Raw genomic sequence first — 22103 nt, 5'->3', positions numbered from 1 at the left:
TTAATCACAACACTACACAGGAACCCACTTCCTCTCAACTCCACACTGAAATACCTCTTACAACATTTTTTCATTTGGAAGATGGATGTAACATTGGAAGTCAAAGCACAATGAGACAGGAAGGTACTCCATGAACTACAAAAGAAATTTCTATTGTCTGTATACCACTTACCCACTTACAGTTTCCTTGTAATGCAGATATGTTTAGACAACAATAATATAAACTCTGATAATGATGTTATATACTTAATGGAGAGAGATAAAATATAGATTAGACCAGTAATACTGCACCAGAGCAAGTAATAGAAACATTTAGAGTAGATAACATGGACAATTCAAAACATTATGGTTCTTAGTTAAGAGAAAAAACAACTGACTGTGCGAGATTCAGAGAAGTTGTAGAGAAGGAGGGAAGAAATGAAGCAAAGTCTTGAAGGAGGTGATACAGGATTGATGCACAAACAGGATGAGGCCAAGACACAAGGCAGGGAGGGTGGGGGTGGGGGGGGGGGGGGCAGCATGGGGAGGCGGGTTAGGGCCAGAGACAGGTAGGTGCACGGTAGTCAAAACACAGTGGGGAAAGGGGAGGGGGGGGGAGCTAATGAACATGAGGTGCGAAGGGGGGAGTGCAAAGCACAGTGAGGAGAGAGGGGGCCACGGAGTCAAATCAGAGAATGGGCCAAAGAAAAGCATGGGATGGGGAGGGGGGAGTGAGAGAAGCATGGGGAGGCAGTGGGTGGTTATGCCAAGGTACAATGGGAGAGCAGGTTTGAACCAAGGCGGCGGAGGGGGGAGGCGGCGGAGGCGGGAGGGAGGGAGCGGAGGCGGGAGGGAGGGAGCGGAGGCGGGAGGGAGGGAGCGGAGGCGGGAGGGAGGGAGCAGAGGCGGGAGGGAGGGAGCAGAGGCGGGAGGGAGGGAGCAGAGGCGGGAGGGAGGGAGCAGAGGCGGGAGGGAGGGAGCGGAGGCGGGAGGGAGGGAGCGGAGGCGGGAGGGAGCGGAGGCGGGAGGGAGCGGAGGCGGGAGGTATTGCACGCGATTAGTAGATTTGATATGGACAGAGGTACTGACATAACCATCTTTGAGGTGAAGGTCAACATCTAGGAAGGTGGCTTGTTGGGTTGAGTAGGACCAGGTAAATTAAATGGGGGAGAAGTTGTTGAGATTCTGGAGGAATGTGGACAGGGTGTCCTCACACTTGATACAGGCTGCAAAGATGTCATCAATGAATCTGAACCAGGTGAAGGGTTTAGGAATCTGGCTGTTTAGGAAGGATTCCTCTAGATGTCCCATGGATAAATTGTCATAGGATGGTGCCATGCAGGTGCTCACAGCTGTACCCCGAATTTGTTTTTCGGTAATGCCTTCAAAGGAGAAGTAGTTGTGGATTAGGATGTTGTTGGTCATGGCAACTAGGAAGGAGATTGTTGGTTTAGAATTCTTTGGGCATTGGGAAAAGTAGTGTTCAACAGCAGTTAGGCTGTGGGCATTAGGGATGTTAGTGTAAAGGGAGGTGGCATCAATAGTGACAGGCATGGCACAGTATGGTAAAGGGACAGGAACTGTGGATAGTTGGTGGAGGAAATGGTTAGTATCTTTTATTTATGGGGGTAGGTTCTAGGTAATAAGCTGATGGTGTTTGTCTAAGAGAGTAGAGATTCTCTCAGTGGTGGAACAGTCCGGGGTGGTTAGGTTTATGGCCTTTAGGAAGCATGTAGAAGGTAGCAGTGCGGAAAGTGGTAGGGGTGAGCAGAGGGATGGACTCTGGGGAGAGGTTGTGGAATGGGCCTAATGGTTTGAGGAGAGGCTGGAGATTGTAACGAGACATCTTCCTCTAACATTACTTTTCCTGAACAGCAATTGTCAATACCAGTATTATTTTTAGAATTTAGGACAGGTCAGTATTATCTCAGTTGCTTTTCTGTAAACTTTCATATAATTTTATACACAGTATGCTATATTTCAAGCAAAAATTTATGAAAAGGAATTACTTTATGAAAAGATTTTAGTCTTGGTGTTACAATCAATATGTACTAGCTCTGAATGCACAGCTAAAAATCACTTTTTTTCCGATGCAGGTGAAATTATGAAATATTTGTACACTTAAGATTTCTGTTAATAATTACATAATCCTGCAATGTTTACTATGTTTATTTTTCTATTCATTTATGAATACTAATTGAAATTACTAATGTAACACAAACTAGTAGAAATTCATTTGTTAAGAAAAATTGTAATCTCTTTGGAATATTGTTATTTCCGCAGAGTGCGAGAGTCGTAAGCATGCTTCTGACGTGATCAGTCGTATTTTTGTGCAAACAATGTAATTTCAGCTTTGTTAATCTGAAAAATCAAAAGACAGTACAATATACTAACAAATGAGGAAATATATTCATGAAAAAACAAAAGTTCAGCAACAACAATCTTCAAATTTATTTAGTTCAATCCAACTGTGAAGACCTAAAATGTGAGATTTTCAGCTTCAAGAATCAGACCCCCAGACAAGGAGAACCAGACACATCTTAACATGAAAAGCTAAGTAAGCTTGGAAGTTTCTTTTAATCTTCACTCCTCTCAAATCTTCATAAAAGTCTGAAATGTGGACAATAGATGGAATTACGAAAGGATGGGGAAATTACACGATCCTGCTGGATTTCTGGAATGGGGCCACTGTGGTGAGGTTTGAAGTTGGATGTATCTGACAGCTGGAGGAGTACTTCTGCCAGGTAATCCTTGCGGTTCGAAACAGCGGTGGAGCCTTTGTACATAGGTAGGATCATAAGGTCGGGATCAGTTTTTAGATGGTGGACTGCAGATCTTTCTGTGGTTGTAAGGTCATTTCGTATGTTGAGGGACTTGGGAAAAGATGGTGAGGCAAGGTTTGAGGTTAATAAATTCTGGAAAGTTAACAGGCTGTGATTTGGGGGTAGTGGCGGTGGACCATGGCTGGATGGAAGGGTGAACTGAGTCAGGCAGGGCTCAACAATGGTTTTTGGTGGAGTCTGACTGGTAGCATTGGTGGCAAGAAAATGTTTCCACTATAGGGACCAGGAAAAGGAGACATGGTCTTTAACAGGTCCTGCATGACTGAATTTGGGATTGGGGCAAAAGGTGAGGCCTTTGGGAAGGGCTGATATTTCTGTGAGGCTAAAGATTCTGAAGGAAAGGTTCATGACTGTGTTTCAGGTCTGTTTAGGTTCTGGATTCTGAGTGGTGGTGGGAGATAGTTTTTGAGAGTGGATTAAATGTAGCAGGTCTGCAAGAGATGGTTTGTCAGTTATGAGGGGCCATGGGGAAGTTTGGAGGTTGTTGTAGAGATAGTGGATGGTGGTATTCCAAATCAGGAGTAGAAAGTGAGCAGAGTGGAGACCTTTTGAGGTGGCTTCGTGCATGTTGCTCTAGTTCCTGGAAGGCAAGAGTTTCAATGTGTGTTTTGGGTTCCAGAAATTTGAAACTGCATAGCAGAAGAACTTTATGGATGAAGAGAAGGTATTACAAGGACGTTTGGGCTTGGTTGACTGTATTGGTGAGAGCTAAGGATTGGCGGAATCTGAATTATGGAGGTGATTGTGGAAGGAGGGATGGTAACCGGAGATGGGTAATTTGATGGTAAGGCCATTTGGGGGGGGGGGGGGGGGGGGATTCCTTGAGCCAAGCAACAAAGCCAGAACAGTAAGGAAACTTTTCTGTATTGACGCAGATGGAGGGAGCAAGGATCCATGATGGCAAAAAAATACAGAAAGTTACGTAAATAACGTAGAATTACATCTGAAGAAATTCGCAAAAATACACCCCCAAATACGTGGGAAAAGTTATGAGAAGGAAGAAACAATGAAAAAAGGGGAAACAAGATTAAACCTGACGGAATTGTCAACAGCGAAAGGCAAACACCCACTAAAATTGGTGTGCACTCACTATGAGATCAAAGAAAAGATATACATAAATAAATATCTAATTCATAAAAAAAATTATTTTGCTGTGGGTAGCAGGTCTGAGGGTGGATAAGTGTGAAGAAGGGGGACAGTAGATGTGATTGGATGAGGTGAAATTAATGGGAGCAAACTGGGATAGAATGGAGAAAGAGTGGAGGATGGGGAGGGGTTCGCAGGATGAGATTAAAGATCATGTGGCACTGGAAAGGTGCAGGAAATAGCACATGGGAAAACCAGGAGATTGACAAAGGGAGAGTGACTAATTGGAAAGTGTAGGATTAATGATATCAGTGGGGGTAATGTGGGACATCAGATGCTGCATCAACAATCAGCATGATCTTGTAGCCATCTGTTGTGCGCAGCTGAGACTGTTGATACAGTGTGGCTCTTGAGTAGAGCATGCAGTGTGGTTTGTGGGCGACAGTGAACTGCTTCTGGGGAGCATGCAAGGACGAAGCAGATTATCAAAACTATTTTTTCCATTTCGTTTAGTTTAGCTTTAAAGTGACAGGGAGGAATCAGTAACTGGCTTAGAATATGGAGTGAAAAATTGCAACTGGAATAGACAAAATGAAAAATGGAAAGTAAACAATGGATTTTGACAGATGAGAATACAATTTTTGACTATTGATAAGAGAAAAGTGTAAGTAAAGAAGCAGATTGGTGGAACATTACAGGAATTGCATTAGGATAAAGTGAATATCAAACTGAAAAAGTAAAACCATTAAATCTAAGTCTACCAAATACTTGTTTACAAACCTGAGAGCTTTCTTGATAAGCAATACGCCGTGGTGATTCACCCAGAGGTACTGTCCTAATGTGAAGTTTCTGTATTTCATCTATTGTGCCAATTGTAACAGTACTGTCTGTTGCTAATGCTAAGCTGTTTGGGAAAACAATAACAATAAGAGCATTGTACAAAATCAACGTATAATTTCCACGTCAGATGTTTTCCCTTATAGCTATGGATAGTATAGCATATTCTGTCCACAAAATGAAGTACAATAGAATACAACAGACAAGACAAAGGTTACATTTCTGTCAAGGGTTAATACTGAGGATACACTTTCCCATGCTGTTTCTATTAGTGCTACAAAGCCTTAAACTGCAAAGTATATTACATAGTCTTAGATTTTAAACAGATTACTGGTTTGGATTAGTGGCAAAAGTAGTAGGAAATGCCCTACTAGTCTCCAGACCATACAACTCTATAGTCAAGAAAAAACTGTACTTTATAAATTGAAGTAAAAAGGGTTTGCATCCTCCATCACTTCCCTTATCAATTGGAAATAAAAAACAATAATTTGATGTCAAACATTAAGGACATATATATTTTTATCTATACAGAAATAGCAAAAGGCAGTAAAAATAGAAAAAAAGTCAATGTATAAAAATAACCACTTAATATCACAAGACAGTAGCATAAACAGAAAAAAAGTTGTTTTATCAGTGATTTCATTTGTAAATAAATCAGAGATCAAAAGATCTATTCTGCTAATCTGATGGATACTAACTACACAAAAACACAACTGCCTACTGGAATTCACACAGTAAAGACAGATTCTCTCCCTTTAGTTCATCTTGACTTGGATTACACACTGTGCTCAGATATAGTGTGCACAAAAATCTTTTGAAGAAGTCTCCTTTGGTGAGATTCCATCTTGGCAAACGAACCATAGCCTACCATTAACTTCTCTACTGTAGTTTTGTCAGTTCACCCATATATAATAATTCACTTGTTCATCAATGTACAGTAATTGAATCCATAACCATGTTGTTGATGAGATCACTGAACATTACTGGAATTTTGTGCTTTTCAGCATATAGGTTAGATTGTAACATTTATAGTAACAATGGGATGCCACTTGCTATATTGTGGAGATTTATACTGTATTAAAATTTCCCTGCAATAAAATGCCAGCAGGGCCATAATTACTGTTCGTTCTTCCTGAAAAGCACTTTATATATCCTGTAAATGTGATCTAGTCTATAAAGCTTAAGTACAGCATAATCAACCTTAATCAGTTTCAGGTGAAGACTAACTGGTTAATAATAATGTGCAAGCTTTTTAACCTTCTACCTATCTGCACACTATTATTCAAGCCTCATTTGTCTGGATATTCTGTAATTGCCTTTATCAGACAACATGTGTTACACTATTTTTAGCTACCCCAAAACAGAACAGTCAAGAATTTATATCTAGAACATGCAGACTTTATGGCCTGAAAGGTAGCAAGACGTTTCCTAACACAGCTTAACGAGCAAACAGAAGAAAATATGTAGGAATAGTGTGAAAGCAGATTTGTTGGACAGTACAAGGCATGCTATCCAGATCATTATGCTGATATTAGTACATGTAAGCAGCGCTTTTCATCATATAACATGAAAAAAAAGTCACATTATGAGCTAAATAGGGCCAGAGACTGGGGGAGAGTTATTTACAATGGCAAGACCTACGGCCATAACAAATATAAAAAATCAAGCAGGATAAGCATTTCTCCAAATATGAAATTTGCGGCTGATGAAGCTCTGGTTTGAGATAGTCTGTTGGGAGATGGGTATACAGTCAAGCAATAACTTTCATATTAACAATGGAAATCATTCATTTATAAAGCTCTGACATTAAGCAAGAAAAAGTGTAAATAAATACATAAAAAACACAACAGCATAAAAATTTAAGCAGTAATTACAAAACTAATCTTATTACGATCTATACAAGGGACAAATGAAGAAGTTCTCTGCCCATCCACAAAATACTTGTCCCAGCTGAAAGTCAGTTTAGCAACTAGTAGTATATTCCTTTGCTATGTCACAAACAAAATTTTTCATTAGTATCTTTTTTTGTTTTAGATATTGGAGTTTCAAGTGTCAAAGATGTACACATTTTGAAAAATGAATAAAGACCGCAAGTGTGCACAGGAGATCCATGACATGATGGAAACATTAGGGGGCAAATTACCATTCCTCTTCCACTGTGGATGATGGGAGTTCAAGAGGGGCAGTACCTCTGTCTAAGATGCACCTTGCAGTGGAAGACCAGTAATGGCCAGCAAGGAGGAAAACTTCACTGCAATCCAAGATATTGTCATACTGCACCAGCATGTGACAGGATGCTATACTGCTGAGAGAGTGGGCATATCTCAGGAATGTGTTGGACACATAGTATGAGTTGTACTTGACATGCACAAGGTCTCATGTCATTAGGTACCAGAAAAATTGAGAGCAGAAAATGAACAGGAGACATGTCATGTCGGCTGTATACTTGACCCTTTTTGAGGCAGATCCTGGGATATTTCTCAAATTTGTGACAATGGGTGAAGGATGGGTTCACTATTTTCATCCCAAATCCAATCTAAACACCCATCATCACACACTCCCAAGAAGTTAAAGTCAGTCATATCAGCTGGCAAGATGATGGTCTCTTTTTTTGTGATTCTAGGTCTGTTATTCTGGCTGGACACCTTAAAAAAGGTGAAACAGTGAAAGAGCATATTATACTGCTCAACAAATGCATTTGAGGGAGGCCATCAAAGTGCAGAGCATTGGAATGTTGACAAAATGAGTGCTCTTTCACAATCTCAACAAGCCCGTGAATTCATCTGTCGCTACCATGTCTGGCATAGTGTCCTGTGGCTTCGAACTGCTTCAGCACCCCACCTTGTTCACCTGATTTGGTCCCATTTGACTTTCATCTCTTCCCTAAGTTCAAGAAACATCTAGGTGGAACAAGACGCATCTAACTGGAACCAATTTTCGACCAGATGATAATGTCACGGCTGCAGGGGCGGAATTTTTTGCCATGCAGGAAGACATGTTCTACACGGAGGGTATAATGAGCATGCAGCACCAGCAGCAAAATTGTGTGGCTCTAAAAGGAGATGAAGCTGAAAAACAGCCATAAATATTTGGACTACTGACAAGCCTCACTGGGTGGGCCAAGAACTTTTCAGTCACCCCTAGTATACTCAACAATGCATACTACACTTTTCATTTATGCCCAAAGAGAATTATATAAAAATATTAGAAAAAACATCCTTATCCAATAATACCATACCTGTCAGGATATGCTTCTGCATTAAGCGAGCACATATGGTTTACTTCTTTGAGATTTACATTTGAGAATACTAATTTATGATTTGATGAATAAATAACAGTTGGCCGGTCAGAACATGCGAAAACATTTGTCGTTGACAGTGACCTAAAAGTTCTCAACACTGTTGGTTGTGTCCCTAAGGTTACCTGAAAATTTATATATATTTTTTTAGTGTGCAAGTGTATATCTAGCATAAGATCAAGATTATGGTACTAAGAAGGTTCCAACAATATTGTTTGAACAAAATTAATCTTGATACCTTTTTTTTGTCAGTTAGCAGACCTGTCTGCTTGTTAAGTGAAAAGTAGTACATTGAGCCATCTCCCAATGCAACCAACAGGTAATTCACTCCTTCAAAGCAGGTCATCAGTACTGATCTTGGTATAATTTCTAGAAACACAAAATGTAAGTAAATATATGTACACACACACATGCGTGCTCTCTCTCTCTCTCTCTCTCTCTCTCTCTCTCTCTCTCTCTCTCACACACACACACACACACACAGACACACACACACACACACACACACACACACACACACACACACACACACACAGACCATTATTACAAACATCCTCTTCACCCTGAGCACTTTTTGTTGAAATGCACAAAGATGTGTCAATGTATTTTAACCAGTATTACTGCTGCTACCAATAACTGCCTTTTGTAGTGTTGGTCTTGTTGTTGTTGTTGTGGTCTTCAAGTCCTGAGGCTCGTTTGATGCAGCTCTCCATGCTACTCTATCCTGTGCAAGCTTCTTCATCTCCCAGTACTTACTGCAACCTACATCCTTCTGAATCTGCTTAGTGTATTCATCTCTTGGTCTCCCTCTATGATTTTTACCCTCCACGCTGCCCTTCAATGCTAAATTTGTGATCCCCTGATGCCTCAAAACATGCCCTACCAACCGGTCCCTTCTTCTTGTCAAGCTGTGCCACAAACTCCTCTTCTCCCCAATTCTATTCAATACCTCCTCATTAGTTATGTGATTTACCCATCTAATCTTCAGCATTCTTCTGTAGCACACATTTCAAAAGCTTCTATTCTCTTCTTGTCCAAACTATTTATCGTCCATGTTTCACTTCCATACGTGGCTACACTCCAAACAAATACTATCAGAAACGACTTCCTGACATCTATACTCAATGTTAACAAATTTCTATTCTTCAGAAACGCTTTCCTTGCCATTGCCAGTCTAAATGTTGGTCTTAGACAGCATTAATCAGTAATTCCTTCAATTTCTGACAGCTTCAAGCTTTCAGAAGAACTGGATACAAAGAACACTTTCAAATTATGCCTAGGTGATACAAACTTTCTCTAGCTACTTTAGTTCTTAGTATTAATATTTTGGGTAATCAAATACACTCACAGAGGGCAACATATCATAAAATAATCCCTATAAAAAAAAATACAAGTCCTACTACAACATCAGTAACACAGAAAGAACATTTTGAAAAGCCAAATATACCATCATCAATGACACAAGATCAGTAGGCTATAATAACAGTATCTGAGCAGCACATACTGGCAAGATATCAGCCCAGGGAATTCCAATACTGTAACAAAATCTCTACATTAGTTTCTCAGACTAGTCCAGACAAACAAAAAGAAACATAGGTAGATATAGAAGATAAAACAATTTTTTTTACTTACTTACTAAAACATGACTAAAACTTATATTTTATGTTTGTATGCAGTATTTTTTTTGATGGACGACGAATGCAATGTATGTTCTAACAGCAAAAAGATATTTTTTGGAAAATCCAGGATGCTATATTGACAATATTATGAAAAAGGAAAATGCTACTCACCATGTAGCAGAGCTGCTGAGTGTCAGATAGGCACAACAAAACAACTCTTTTAAACAAAGCTTTTGTCTAAACAGGTCTTCATCAGAATGCACACACACACACACACACACACACACACACACACAATTACAATCTCTGGCTGCTAAGGCTGAGACTGTGATTGTGTGTGTGTGTGTGTGTGTGTGTGTGTGTGTGTGTGTGTGTGTGTTCAGATGAAGACCTGTTTGGATGAAAGCTTGGTTTGAAAGACTATTTGCGACTCAGCATCTGTGCTATATGGTGAGTAGCAACTTTCCTTTTCATAACATTGTCAAAGGTATTTTTTATGTGATATAATTATAATTGAACAATTTCCAGATTTCTTTTACTTTACTTGTACTGTGAAAGATTGCTTCTTGCCAAATTTCATGATTCCAGGTCAATGGGAAGCACCCTGTAGGTGTGAGTTCAACTAGGAACTTATCATGGCAGAGGTTGGGTTAGGTTGTTTGGGGGAAGAGACCAAACAGTGAGGTCATTGGTCTCATTGGATTAGGGAAGGATGGGGAAGAAAGTCGGCCGTGCCCTATCAAAGGAATCATCCCGGCATTTGCCTGGAGCAATTTAGGGAAGTCACAGAAAACCTAAATCAGGATGGCCGGATGTGGGACTGAACCGTCGTCCTCCCAAATGCGAGTCCAGTGTGCTAACCACTGCGCCACCTCGCTCAGTATATCATGGAAGACATACTAGAGTCTACAACTATAGAGTTATGCGAATATGCCTTATGTGAAAGAGCATTCAGTGGGGTAGCAGGCGATTTATTTGCAAACATTTGTCAAAGGAGCAAACATTGTTGCGTAATTAGGTTGACAGGGTGTACCTAGGTTGCTAACATTCTAGCTCCACCTGGCACTTTAGATGTATGTTCAGGATGCAGCTACAGGTGAACTGAAAATAGTGAGAGATTAATAGGTAGATACAATGAGAAGCATAATATTACAATTATAGATCATTATGTTGACATATGCAGTAATTATTACTAAATTTTCTAGGGATATAATTTTAAAACATTACAGGATTTTGTGATAAATTTAAATAAAATAATAAGTACTATTTTGGTATGATCAGAATGTTTACATGTGAATGCTTAATGATGAACTATAAGCTGGACAGCATGAGGTACGTCAAAGAGGAATTATTAAAAAAATAATGGGTGCAATACAAGCTACTGATGGCTGGAAAAGAGAAGTAATTAGGAGATCTATGAAAATATAGAGAAAATGTCTGAAGTAATGGCAAAGATGAATCTTCTATTGACAACTCTACTAAACGAACTTCTGGAAAAGAAATTGACAATAGCATGGATTACAGAAATAAGGAAAGAAATGTAAAGAAACAAGACCAAAGAATCAGAAAAACAGGAAGAAACCTTGCTAAGAATAAAATATTAAATTTATACGCTTTCAACCCAGAAAAAATAATAAATCAGGAACAAAGTGGACAGAAAAATGGGAAAAACAACAAGGGGAGAAAACGAAGGAGTACTGGAAAAATTAGAAACAACACAGAAATATGAGGAACTAATGTTGTCACACGATCTCAGTTGGTCATTATGAAGATTAAAATAACAATAATAATAATAATAATAAATTTAAATGATAAGTGACCTGAAAACTGCAATTAGCAGAAAGTTCATCCAGAGCGAACAAAGCATTATTTATTAGTACTGCCAGACCATTACATGCATCATAAATCTGCAACAAGTTGCAAATGGTGATGCTCATGTACAAAATAGCTGCTATATTGAGAAAAAGCTTGCTGGTGAGTGGGCAGTATTTACTCAAAAAGACTGTTCCAATAATTTAATGCAAAAGTGGTTTGATTCCAGCTTTTTATAAAAGAACATACCCCATATTTGTCACAATGGAGACTGAGACAATGACAGTCAATGGTATCCCACACACACACTACCAGGTCTGACATGAATCTATCATAGTGCTTCAATACAAATGATGAAACAGATGTTGACCAAAATATGGTATAGTTCTTTAGAGGAGAAGTTTTTTCAAAAGTATATGCTCTTATCAAGCAACAGCTCACCATAACTGGAAATGTCCATGGTGAAGTATAATCCCTGACTGAATAATGAAGCATAACATTTAAGGAAAGGTGGGCAATACTGTGAGATGCCTTATGCATCACTGCCATAAACTATGAGCAGCCGCAAACTGTGTTCAGGAAGCAGTTCAGCTAAAAATCACACACTTTCATCAGCATGCAACTGAGGAGACAACATCTTTCTTAAACTTCCCAGTTATCACACAAATTAATCTGTAGCATATAGTCACAGTGCCACATAAATTTGTTCCACCTATTAATATCACCTAAAATCAAAGTCTGATTTGATAAACTTGGTGAGAAAGGATAAGTGGGAGCTACAAAAACACATTCAACACAGCACTCACTAGACAATACCAGACAGAAAATCTTATATCAGCTGAAGTAGAAGATTTCTCCTGGAAGGTGATTATGCTGATCATGAAATTCAATCATTCACTCACACAAGTATTGTGGTGAATAAGAATGTACAAAGCTGTATTGAAAGTGTGAGATATGTATCAGACAGGATCATAATCTTAAATCTGAGATTCCAAAAAGAAACACTAGAAGTTATTTATGCACCTCAAGTGGCATGTACCGAAGAAGAGAAGATGGACTTTAAAAATGAGTTAAAGAACCATACAGAGAGTGCTAGTACAGTGATGGGAGATTTTAATGCACAGGTAGGCAAAGATAGAAAGGGTTTTTAGCTAATATTCGGATGTTTTGGATATGGAAGCAGAAATGACGAAGGAGAAAGACTCCCGGATTTGTGCCAGAGGAATGGTATGAAAATAGCAAACAGCTTGTTTATGAAGAGAGAAAGTCATGTTATCACCAGATACAGTTGGGATGGAAGAACCAAGAGTGTAATTGATTGTATTCTAGTAGATAGGGAGAGAAAGTAACAAATGTGAAGGTTATTCTAATTGTGAGTGCATATGGAGACCATTGATTACTGGCAGGGCAATGTAAAATGAATCAGTGTGTGAAAAATAGAAAAAAGAAGAAAGTGATGAGGATACAGGATTAGAAACTGAAGGAGAGTGAAAGTGCTGAGAAGTATAGAGAATAGAGCAATAAAAAAATCTGCTATAAAATGATGAAAAATAAAAGGAAGGCTTCTGAAGTACCAGTGAAGATGGAAACAGAGGATGGTACTGTGATTGGAGAGCCAGGGAATACAAAAGATCTCTGGAGAGAACATATTAAGAAACTGTTAAACGCTGAGGAGCAGGTACACGAGGAAACAACAAATAATGGAGAAACTGAGAGACGTTGGGAAGCAGAATTAGGACAAATTACACAGGAAGAAATGGAAATAACTGTGAAGAAGATGAATAAGAGGAAAGCCCCAGGACCCGATGAAATATTAGTGGACATAAGAGCAGCAGGTGCAGTGGGAATGCAGTGGCTGTATTGAGTACTGTCAAGCGTATGGAGAAATGGTACAATACCTGACGACTGGAGAAGAGGAGACATTTTTCCCATCTTCAAAAAAGGCAATTAAAGACTTTGTAAAAACTGTGTTTTTGGGTACTTGCATTGTTTAATTCATAAATTTCGGGTGTATTATAGTATTTGGGAGTTGTAGCATCGTGCTTTAATACCTGAATAGTGTAAATATGTGTAATCTTCTGTCTTCTGTTTTTGTTTTGAACGGCCAGTGTCGGTTGGTCACAGCCAGTGTGCTGCCTGCCGCCGTTGGATAAGCAGCTGCCAGCAGCAAGTCGTATACTCCTAGCTTACTTATTTGTTACATAGTTTAATTCTTAATTTCTTTGCGTGTTTTTGGGTACTTGCATTGTTTAATTCATAAATTTTGAGCGTATTATAGTATTTGAGAGTTGTAGCATTGCGCTTTAGCACCTGAATAGTGTAAAATCGCGTAGTCTCCTTCTGCTGCCGAGCAGTGTGCCAGCAGTGCACAAATAGCAGCATTACTGCATTTACTAGGCAACCTTGTATTTTAATAACTGTTTAAATATTGTGTTGAACTGTTTGTGCTCTGTAGATTAGTTCAGACGTTCTTTGCACAACAGTTTTTAGCATGGATAGGGACTGTGACTGCTGTGTTCGGATGCGGGCTGAGTTGGCATCCCTTCGCTCCCAGCTTCAGGCAGTGTTGGCTTCGGTCACGCAGCTTGAAGCTGTTGCCAATGGGCATCACTGTGGGGGTCCGGATGGGGGTTTGTCGGGGACGGCCAGCTCGTCCCACGCATCCCCCTATCGGACTACGGCTGTGGCTGCCCGGGATACTGCTCACATTGAGGCTGACCCCTCACCCGTGGTAGAGTGGGAGGTCGTCTCGAGGTGTGGCAGGGGGCGAAAGACATTCTGGAGGGCTGAATGGAAGGCCTCTCCAGTTTGTCTGACGAACTGGTTTCAAGCAACGTCTCCGGCTGATACTGATCTTCGGCCGGACATGGTTGCTTGTCCTGTTCCAGAGGTTGCCCGTCAGTCTGCCAGATCCGGGCGGTCGCAGGGGTGGGCTTACTGGTAGTTGGGAGCTCCAACGTCAGGCGTGTAATGGGGCCCCTTAGGGATATGGCAGCAAGAGAGGGGAAGAAAACCAATGTGCACTCCGTGTGCATACCGGCGGGAGTCATTCCTGATGTGGAAAGGGTCCTTCCGGATGCCATGAAGGGTACAGGATGCACCCATCTGCAGGTGGTCGCTCATGTCGGCACCAATGATGTGTGTCGCTATGGATCGGAGGAAATTCTCTCTGGCTTCTGGCGACTATCTGATTTGGTGAAGACTGCCAGTCTCGCTAGTGGGATGAAAGCAGAGCTCACCATCTGCAGCATCGTCGACAGGACTGACTGTGGACCTTTGGTACAGAGCCGAGTGGAGGGTCTGAATCAGAGGCTGAGACGTTTCTGCGACCATGTGGGCTGTAGATTCCTCGACTTGCGTCATAGGGTGGTGGGGTTTCGGGTTCCGCTGGATAGGTCAGGAGTCCACTACACGCAACAAGCGGCTACACGGGTAGCAGGGGTTGTGTGGCGTGGGCTGGGCGGTTTTTTAGGTTAGATGGCCTTGGGCAAGTACAGAAAGGGCAACAGCCACAACTGGTGCAGGGCAAAGTCAGGACATGCGGGGACCAAGCAGCAATCGGTATTGTAATTGTAAACTGTCAAAGCTGCATTGGTAAAGTACTGGAACTTCAAACACTGATAGAAAGCACCGAAGCTGAAATCGTTATAGGTATGGAAAGCTGGCTTAAGCCAGAGATAAATTCTGCCAAAATTTTTACAAAGGTACAGACGGTGTTTAGAAAGGATAGATTGCATGCAACCGGTGGTGGCGTGATTGTCGCTGTTAGTAGTAGTGAAATAGAAGTGGATAGTTCCTGTGAATTATTATGGGTGGAGGTTACACTCAACAACCGACCAATGTTAATAATTGGCTCCTTTTACCGACCTCCCGACTCAGCAGCATTAGTGGCAGAACAACTAAAAGAAAATCTGGAATACATTTCACATAAATTTTCTCAACATGTTATAGTCTTAGGTGGAGATTTCAATTTACCAGATATAGACTGGGACACTCAGATGTTTAGGACGGGTGGTAGGGACAGAGCATCGAGTGACATTATACTGAGTGCACTATCCGAAAATTACCTCGAGCAATTAAACAGAGAACCGACTCGTGGAGATAACATCTTGGACCTACTGATAACAAACAGACCCGAACTTTTCGACTCTGTAAGCGCAGAACAGGGAATCAGTGATCATAAGGCCGTTGCGGCATCCCTGAATATGGAAGTAAATAGGAATATAAAAAAGGGAGGAAGATTTATCTGTTCAGCAAGAGTAGTAGAAGGCAGATTTCAGACTACCTAACAGATCAAAACGAAAATTTCTGTTCCGATACTGACAATGTTGAGTATTCATGGAGAAAGTTCAAGGCAATCGTAAAATGCGTTTTAGACAGATACGTGCCAAGTAAAACTGTGAGGGATGGGAAAAACCTACCATAGTTCAACAACAAATTTAGGAAACTACTGCGAAAGCAAAGAGAGCTTCACTGCAAGTTTAAACGCAGCCAAAACCTCTCAGACAAACAGAAGCTAAACGATGTCAAAGTTAGCGTAAGGAAGGCTATGCGTGAAGCTTTCAGTGAATTTGAAAGTAAAATTCTATGTTTTGACTTGACAGAAAATCCTAGGAAGTTCTGGTCTTACGTTAAATCAATAATTGGCTTGAAACAGCATATCCAGACACTCCGGGATGATGATGGCATTGAAACAGAGGATGACACGCGTAAAGCTGAAATACTAAACACCTTTTTCCAACGCTGTTTCAAAGAGGAAGATTGCACTGCAGTTCCTTCTCTAAATCCTCGCACAAACGAAAAAATGGCTGACATGGAAATAAGTGTCCAAGGAATAGAAAAGCAACTGGACTCACTCAACAGAGGAAAGTCCACTGGACCTGACGGGATACCCATTCGATTCTACACAGAGTACATGAAGGAGCTTGCTTCTAACAGCCGTGTACCGCAAGTCTCTAGAGGAATGGAAGGTTCCAAATGATTGGAAAAGAGCACAGGTAGTCCCGGTCTTCAAGAAGGGTTGTCGAGCAGAAGCACAAAACTATAGACCAATAGCTCTGACTTCGATCTGTTGTAGAATTTTAGAACATGTTTTTTGCTCGCGTATCATGTCGTTTCTGGAAACCCAGAATCTACGAATCTACTCTGTAGGAATCAACATGGATTCCGGAAACAGCGATGGTGTGAGACCCAACTCGCTTTATTTGTTCATGAGACCCAGAAAATATTAGATACAGGCTCCCAGGTAGATGCTATTTTCCTTGACTTCCGGAAGACGTTCGATACAGTTCTGCACTGTCACCTGATAAACAAAGTAAGAGCCTACAGAATATCAGACAAGCTGTGTGGCTGGATTGAAGAGTTTTTAGCAAACAGAACACAGCATGTTGTTCTCAATGGAGAGACGTCTACAGACGTTAAGGTAACCTCTGGCGTGTCACAGGGGAGTGTTATGGGACCATTGCTTTTCACAATATATATAAATGACCTAGTAGATAGTGTCAGAAGTTCCATGCGGCTTTTTGCATATGATGCTGTAGTATACAGAGAAATTGCAGCATTAGAAAATTGCAGCGAAATGCAGGAAGATCTGCAGCATATAGGCACTTGGTGCAGGAAGTGGCAACTGACCCTTAACATAGACAAAAGTAATGTATTGCGAATACATAGAAAGAAGGATCCTTTATTGTATGATTATACGATAGCGGAACAAACACTGGTAGCAGTTACTTCTGTACAATATCTGGGAGTATGCATGCGGAACAATTTGAAGTGGAATGATCGTATAAAATTAATTGTTGGTAAGGCGAGTACCAGACTCAGATTCATTGGGAGAGTCCTTAGAAAATGTAGTCCATCAACAAAGGAGGTGGCTTACAAAACACTTGTTCGACCTATACTTGAGTATTGCTCATCAGTGTGGGATCCGTACCAGGTCGGGTTGACGGAGGAGATAGAGGACATCCAAAGAAGAGCGGCGCGTTTTGTCACAGGGTTATTTGGTAAGCGTGATAGCGTTATGGAGATGTTTAGCAAACTTAAGTGGCAGACTCTGCAAGAGAGGCACTCTGCATCGTGGTGTAGCTTGCTGTCCAAGTTTCGAGAGGGTGGGTTTCTGGATGAGGTATCTAATATATTGCTTCCCCCTACTTATGCCTCCCGGGGAGATCATGAATGTAAAATTAGAGAGATTTGAGTGCGCACGGAGGCTTTCCGGCAGTCGTTCTCCCCATGAACCATACATGGCTGGAACAGGAAAGGAAGGTAATGACAGTGGCATGTAAAGTGCCCTCCGCCACACACCATTGGGTAGCTTGCAGAATATAAATGTAGATGTAGATGTAGAATAACCCTTATGAATTATGCAACCAATTATTTTTAAAGAATTTTATGAAATTGAATAAGTGAAAAGATAGAAAAGGAGCTGAGAGAAGAACAGCATGGATTTAGGAAAGTTGGAAGCACAATCAACCTGATATTTTCTATCTGTCAACTGATGGAAAAAGTTGGGAGTATATCCAAAGGGTGATGATGGTTTTTATAGACATAGAAAAGGCGTATGACTCAGTTAACAGGGAAAGACTCTGGGAAGAAGATAGGTATAGAAGATGGATACATTAATGTAATAAAGACAATGTACAGAGGACACAACTGTAGAATAGAACACCACTGGGTAACTCTGAATACTTCGAAATAAGACAAGGACTTAAACAAGGAAGTATTCTATCTCCTGCACTTTTTAATGTTGTGATGGAGGGAATGAATACGGCAGTTAAAGATATAGTAAAAGAAAAAGACAAAAAGATGATTTTTGCAGATGATATGGTAACATAGGCCAATAAAGAGGTAAATGTACAGGTACAACTTGATGCATGGAAGGAAATAATGAAAAAGTATGATCAAAAATAAATAAAAATAAGAGTGAAGTAATGGTATTTGGAAGAGACAAAAGGATCAACGGGAATATTACTTTGAATGGAGAACCCCTCAAAGTGGTAGACAGTTTCACTTATTTAGTGAGTGAAATATCTAGTGAGGGAAGAATAACCAACAAAATTAATAGGAGGTTACAGAAGGGAGACAATTCCTACCAAACAATAAAACACCTGATTTGGAATAAGAAAGTTTCAGAGTTATTACTTCACTATTGTCACCTATGGAGGAGAAACATGGACAATGACAGAAAGGGTCTGGAGCAGACTGCAAGCAAGGGAAATGAAATTTCTCTGAGCAGTTAAGGGAACAACAAGAATGGACAGAATAAGGAATGTAGATATTAGAAAGGACCTTAAACAAGAAAGTATGAGAGAATAAATAAAAACAGAGAGATTACGATGCTACGGACATGTTAAGAGGATGCACGGGCAGAGATTTCCCAAAATTATGGAAGAACTAAAGATGGATGGAAAAAGACCTAGAGGGCACCCAAGAACACGGTGGAAAATGGGAGTGAGAATATCTGTGAAAAGGAGAGGTGTGACCAGGCAGCAAGTGGAGGAAGAAAAGTGGTGGGAGGACAGAGCCAAACGGAGAGGACTCGTCAGTACCCAGACCCAGCAGTAGCTGGAGCGGGATCTGGATAGATACACAGTTAGTCATACATACATACGTACATACATACATTCATACCATTATTAGTCACAGGGGGCATATATTTCAGTTTTCCTAATGATTTCTTCATGAAGTAGTAGTTTATTACAACTTAAATTATACGTGAAAAAAGTATCATCATCTACAGATGTGTAAAGTTCTCTTAATTTATGATATTCACAGAATGAAATGTAGACACAGTCCACCAACTCAAACAGGGTGGACAAACCAAACGAGTTAAATTGTTTTCAAGTTCTATCCCTTGAAGGCAAGACTCAAATGCAATCTAAGGAACCTCCCTCATTCAGTAACATATGCATTAACATTTAACCTCTAATTATATCATAATGAGCATCTGCTAATTCCATTAACATGTGGGTAATTATCTTTACCTCCTCCTAAGTACTCTCTATTAACTTCTTCTAAACCTGGCAGCCTGAATATTCGAGCCGTTATATCAGTCCAAAGGCCCACTGCAGCTATTTCTGCCTTTTTGCAGCCTTCTTGCAGTGGTGTTATGTCTAAACAAGCAACTTCATGCTCCAAAGTAACATTCCTGGAAAAAAAAAAAAAAAAAAAAATATATATATATATATATATATATATATATATATATATATATATATATATATATATATATATATATATATATATATATATATATATATATATAAAACTTAGCTCTACAGTATTCATACCACATTTTATTTTAAAAATGTTTCTTTCCATTCAGATTGCATAAAATGTTATGAATGAAAAAAAGGCTTACCGTTTTTGTACTAACTCATTTTCACATATTTCCAAGTAATAAATATCACTTCCAGTGGCACACAGGACTTGACACGTGTTGCAGGCAACAACACTTATTGTTTTATCTGATGGCGGTTTCCACTCACTAGATTTATGGAATAGAAATAGGAAGTTCAGTCTCCAATTATAACAAAAAAAGCTACTTAGGAAACAATTCTGTTATCCTGACAACACTGAAGAGGTTAATTTATATGTTCATTTTTTTGCACTTACAAATTTAGTAAAAAATAATTTTGTTCCACACTGTCACATCTGCCACATGTTTATCACAATGTGCCTGAGCATTAATGTGAAATGCAGAGCAACCCTAACTAAAATGTATATTTTTGTTGTTATAGTCTATGGCAAAGTAAAACTTGTTCAATACTATATCCTATTTCAACATGCTTTTCCACTGTATTTATTAACTTATAAGCTGAGACACTGATGGGCCACCATTATGCTTCAGCACAGATTTTACAGCACCAAACTAGAAAGTCAACCATTGTCTTTTAGGTTTCTGTTCCTCAATCGGTAAAAAACAGAACTATTATAGGAGTGCTTTGTTGTTGATATGTCTGTCCAACTACTAAGACTTTTTTTTTCTTAGTAACAGGTAGAGATATCAAGCTGAAATTTATGTCAAATACTAAGGTCTACAGTCTCTTGGCAGTGTAAGTTTGGGTTCTAAGTCAATGCAATCAAAAAGTATGGCCATACATATCACATATTTTCATATTTGCTAACTCATCACCTAAACCTATAAATGAACTATGTATATACATGTTGGGCATGGTGCTTTGCTGGTATGATAGCTCAGTGTGTTTGGTTAGTGCTCTGGCCTCACCCTTTTTTAAAAAAACTGAGAAGTTCTTATCAGTTGAATGTGACAGATGTCATCAGACATCTGCAAAGAACCACAGATGACAAAATGCAGTAGTAAACACATAGAAGGAGCACATGCCTAGAAGCCGAGAGGTTGCAGGATCGAATCTCGACCGGATTGCAGATTTTTCAGTCACATTGTTCGGATTCCATGTTAAACTGTAGGTCCTCTTTCCCTGATTGCATAAGTGGGGTAGGTTGGGGCCACACAAGACATCGAAGTGGTGTCCAATACAAAGACTTGCACCAGGTTATAGAGCCACATGACATTATCATCATAATCATCCTCATCTGTATACATAATAAACTTTGTACAGAACTCTCAGAGAATAAGTCTTACTGATACTTGTCTTCCCCACTCCCTCCAGTATGCTTTTTCCATTAAATTTCAACAAGACTATAACTGACACTGTCTTGTTCTATTAGGTTGGTGCATAAGTTCATAGAATTTTTCCATTAATAAAAACAAAATATATACATAACAGAGTCTTTAATCAACAACAACATAAATTCTCCTTCACTACTCATAAGTATCTGCCAATGCTGGGACAACTTTTCAATTGAGGCAGAGAATTGATTGAGCCATGCTCAGTGCATGTTTTCATCTGGAAACGAAGTTCCTTGAAGGCTGTATGATAAAGAACGGAAAAGGTGAAAATCTGATGGTGCAAAATCAGGTAGATAAGGTAGGTGTGGAATGACTTCTCAACCCAACCTCTGTATCGCGTTTGTGTCAGTTTAGCAAAATGCGGGCGGGCACTTCACGTAGTCTTACTGATTGTTGTTCTTGGACTGCATCTGTAAAATGTCTAAGCCATTGACGATAAAGATCAGCAGTGATGGTTACACTTTGAGGAAGCAGTTTGTGGTACACCGCAGCACTGCTGTTCCACCAGATACATAACATTATCTTTTGTGGACGAGTCATTATATGGGGAGTTGATTCTTTGTTTTTCAACCATTCCGTATGTTAGCGTAAAGACACCATTTTTTTGTAACCAGTAATGACATAGGATAGGAATGATCGGTGCAGATCACAAGCCAATGCGTGATGAGCAGGCAGAGATGCTCATATGGCCAACTGCTGATTTTTGAAATTTTGGCTTACAACAGGCAGTAACCATTCACTCAGTTTTTTAACCTTCCCAACTGCATGCAAATGTCACACAATGGTGAAATGATTACAGTTCATCATATCTGCCAGTTCTCAAGTATACTGGCATGAATCATTGGGGAGTAATGTGTTTAAATGACCTTATCAAACCCTGAAGATCTTCCTGAATGTGGAGAGTCACGAATGTCCAAATGATACTCCTTAAAACAAGAAAACCATTTTCTTGCTGTACTCTGTCCAATGGCATTATC

The 22103-nt window shown here is 39.9% G+C and overlaps 1 protein-coding gene across 1 annotated transcript in view; it reads right to left on the bottom strand.

The window, feature by feature from the left end:
• LOC124784801 (DNA damage-binding protein 1) overlaps positions 1–22103 on the bottom strand; it is a 176864-nt gene that overhangs the window by 41626 nt on the left and 113135 nt on the right. Inside the window, exons 10-14 of the mRNA XM_047254130.1 lie at positions 19834–19959; positions 19457–19620; positions 8282–8412; positions 7984–8168; positions 4689–4812 (exon numbers count right to left, since the gene is read on the bottom strand). Coding sequence (XP_047110086.1) covers positions 4689–4812; positions 7984–8168; positions 8282–8412; positions 19457–19620; positions 19834–19959 — 730 coding nt within the window. The remainder of the gene's footprint in view (positions 1–4688; positions 4813–7983; positions 8169–8281; positions 8413–19456; positions 19621–19833; positions 19960–22103) is intronic.

Source organism: Schistocerca piceifrons, chromosome 1, assembly GCF_021461385.2.
Source record: "Schistocerca piceifrons isolate TAMUIC-IGC-003096 chromosome 1, iqSchPice1.1, whole genome shotgun sequence".
In the NCBI taxonomy this organism is placed as follows: Eukaryota; Metazoa; Arthropoda; class Insecta; order Orthoptera; family Acrididae; genus Schistocerca; species Schistocerca piceifrons.
Note: the sequence above shows the minus strand (reverse complement) of the source record. Positions and strands in the feature narration are given on the sequence as shown.